The 2746-nt window shown below is 41.1% G+C and overlaps 1 protein-coding gene across 1 annotated transcript; it reads left to right on the top strand.

Moving 5' to 3' along the window:
* Positions 1-794: 794 nt before the first annotated feature.
* LOC120294123 (casein kinase II subunit alpha-2-like) lies at positions 795-2352 on the top strand. The gene is made up of 2 exons (XM_039314087.1): positions 795-1206; positions 2224-2352. Exons 1-2 carry the CDS (start codon positions 911-913, stop codon positions 2291-2293), a joined length of 366 nt encoding a protein of 121 aa, XP_039170021.1. The 5' UTR covers positions 795-910; the 3' UTR covers positions 2294-2352.
* Positions 2353-2746: the final 394 nt, after the last annotated feature.

Genomic DNA, 2746 nt, shown 5'->3' with positions numbered 1-2746 from the left:
CCTGAGCACTAGTAGAGATAAGATTAAAATTTGCAAAATCCAGGTTCCACTCGAGCCAAATTCTACCACGCGGGGCACAATCATAGTTGGCAACCCACTTCCATCCTCTTAGCAAGGTAAAAGATATGGAATCAAAAAGAGATTCAGGAACTTTAGTTTCAAAACCAGTATATTACTCGATATGAAGAGTTATCATTGTGAGATTTAGAAAGTGATATTATTATTATTATGAGACCGGTTCAATGGATCCACTGGGAACCGGACCGACTGGCGGTCCGGTTCCGTGATCCATACAACAAACGAATGGATCCTGGTTCTAATTTGAAACCAGTCCTTAGTGGGCGGTTCACAATTCTAAGTTGGAAACCGCCTGCCCGGACTTTGCACACCCCTAATTGAAGGTTCTTTCTTGATATTGACATGACATTTCAAACCCTTATTTTCAAAATCTTATTTTAAAAAATAATGGCATTTTGAATTCTTATTTGAGAAAATGATAGTATTTCGAGCTTTTATTAAAAAAATTTACAAAAATAATTGATTTAAATAATATTTTTGAAAAATTATTTTTATATCATTTAAAATAATTAGTCGACATATTTAAATAATTTAATGGATGATAAAAATATTTTTCATTTATTTATTTCTATTAGTGATACGGGCAAAATGTTTTTAAATATTTTTATTTTGGGCAAAACAAACACAATCTAGAGTTTTTTTTTTTTTTTTTTGAACAAACACAATCTAGAGTTGAAAAGTTAATTTTTTTAATTCAATTCTTTATGGAAATCGAATCCTGATCTCGAGAGCGTCGTCGTCGATCTTCCTGCCCTCGTCGCGAAGCGGAAGGAGCAAAGGGCGTTCCGAGAAGTCGCAGGCGAATGGGCTCCCGGCGGCGGTCCAGCGGTTCATGAGAGCATCCCGCCGCCGCGCGCCGCGCGCCGCCTCCTTCCACCTCCACCTCTACCTCCTGCTCGCGTTCGCCCTCGTCGCCCTGCGCGCGCCGCTCGCGCACCTCCCCGTCGCGGGCACCACCGGCGGCGGCGGCGACTCCACCCCCGTCCCCCGCCACGGCGGCCGCCGCGATCGCGAGATCTCGCGCCGGAGCGACCTCGGAAGCATGTCCAAAGCCCGGGTTTACGCCGACGTCAACGTGATCCGGCCCAAGGAGTACTGGGATTACGAGTCCCTCGCGGTGCAGTGGGGGTAATCGCCGTGTTTATATAGGGGTTTCGGTTTCGATTCAGTGTTTGGCGATGGATTAGGCGTTCTTGTGGTTAGGGTCTGTGAAGTTCTCGCGTGAGGGATGATGTCCGCGATGTCTAGTTTCGAATCCGAACGAGTTCGTTTCGCCGAGAGCAAATTTGTTTGTGTACCTTTTGATATGCTGCGATCGAGATATTGCTGGTGGCTTTTCGCATTTTAAAATCGCGTTAGGGTGTTTTCGACTTGATAATCTGGCGTGACGATGCGGAATTAAAATCTTGTCTAGAGAGAGATTGTAGCGTTTGAAACAGTTGTTTAAGAATTTTCAAACATCGAAATTCGAGCATCAAGTTTTTTTTTTTTTTTGCCCCAAAGTTCTGGACTTCCCTGTTGAGAGAAATCGACACTGTTCTTTTGTTCTTTTGTTTTTTTAACCACATTGCAATGCTTTCGGTAACATAAAAGATTCAATTGCTATCCGTTTTATCCTTTAACCTGTTTTATGCCATGTGATCTCGGTTTTCATGTTTGATTCTTTATTAATTGCAGGTCAACACTTGCTGTAGTTGGCATGATTTTAAGATTTTTCTATGTTATTACCATTGGCGCAAATATTGTTAACATCAAGATTTTTGGGCTTGTCAGTTGCCATTTGTATGATGTGTATCTAGATGGTTATAACTCAGCCGAGGGACTGGAATATCTCTTTCTTCCAACTTTTTAGTTGGAACATGCAATTATTTTAATCCAAATAGATGATAATCAAACATTGTGCTTCATTAGATTTAGCAAAGTATCATTTCCAATCAAGTGTTAAGTTGATTTGACCACCTTTTCCTGCCATTTATCATAACCTGGCAATGATGGAAGTAAAGCTCGAGATTTCTTTCTTTTTCTCCGATGAGATCTTTGGGCTGGTGGTTGTGTTTGATAAGTTTGTGTGTTGGTGTCTTCACTTCATATGCTTTGTGCCTTTTCTCCTATGCAGATTCAAATTACTTTATTTTTTCTATGCAGTAACCAAGATGACTATGAAGTAGTTCGGAAAGTCGGAAGGGAAAATATAGTGAGGTCTTTGAAGGAATAAATGTCAATACCAGTGAGAAATGTGTAATCAAGATCCTCAAACCTGTCAAGAAGAAGAAGGTGATTTTCTGGTGATCCTTCTACTTAAGTATATGTAGTCTATATTTTCATTCACTGGAACCGAAAGATGAGTGCGGCGTTTTTTTTTTTGGGGGTGGGGGTGGGGGTGGGGTGAGGGGTGGCTTTGGATTCTGTCTATTATGGTTGAGTTGGTTAGTTTTCGTACCTCTTAATTGACCTTTTGCGTGGTCGCTTGATGATTGTTGAGACGACTTTCATAAGCTCTAGGAGTAATTGTTATCTCACTATTGCCTTTGTGCAGATAGAAAGAGAGATAAAAATACTCCAGAACCTATGTGGGGGTACAAACGTCGTGAAACTTTTTGATGTTGTCAGGGATCAGCATTCAAAGACTCCTGGTTTGATATTTGAGTATGTCAACAGTACAGATTTC

This window comes from Eucalyptus grandis, chromosome 5 (genome assembly GCF_016545825.1).
Source record: "Eucalyptus grandis isolate ANBG69807.140 chromosome 5, ASM1654582v1, whole genome shotgun sequence".
NCBI lineage: Eukaryota > Viridiplantae > Streptophyta > Magnoliopsida > Myrtales > Myrtaceae > Eucalyptus > Eucalyptus grandis.
This window is presented reverse-complemented; position numbering and strand designations above follow the sequence as displayed.

Coding starts and splice junctions, on each gene's coding strand:
- LOC120294123 (XM_039314087.1), top strand. CDS start 911: ATGAGAGCATCCCGCCGCCGCGCGCCGCGCGCCGCCTCCTTCCACCTC. Junction 1,207..2,223: donor TCCCTCGCGGTGCAGTGGGG/GTAATCGCCGTG, acceptor TTTTCTATGCAG/TAACCAAGATGACTATGAAG.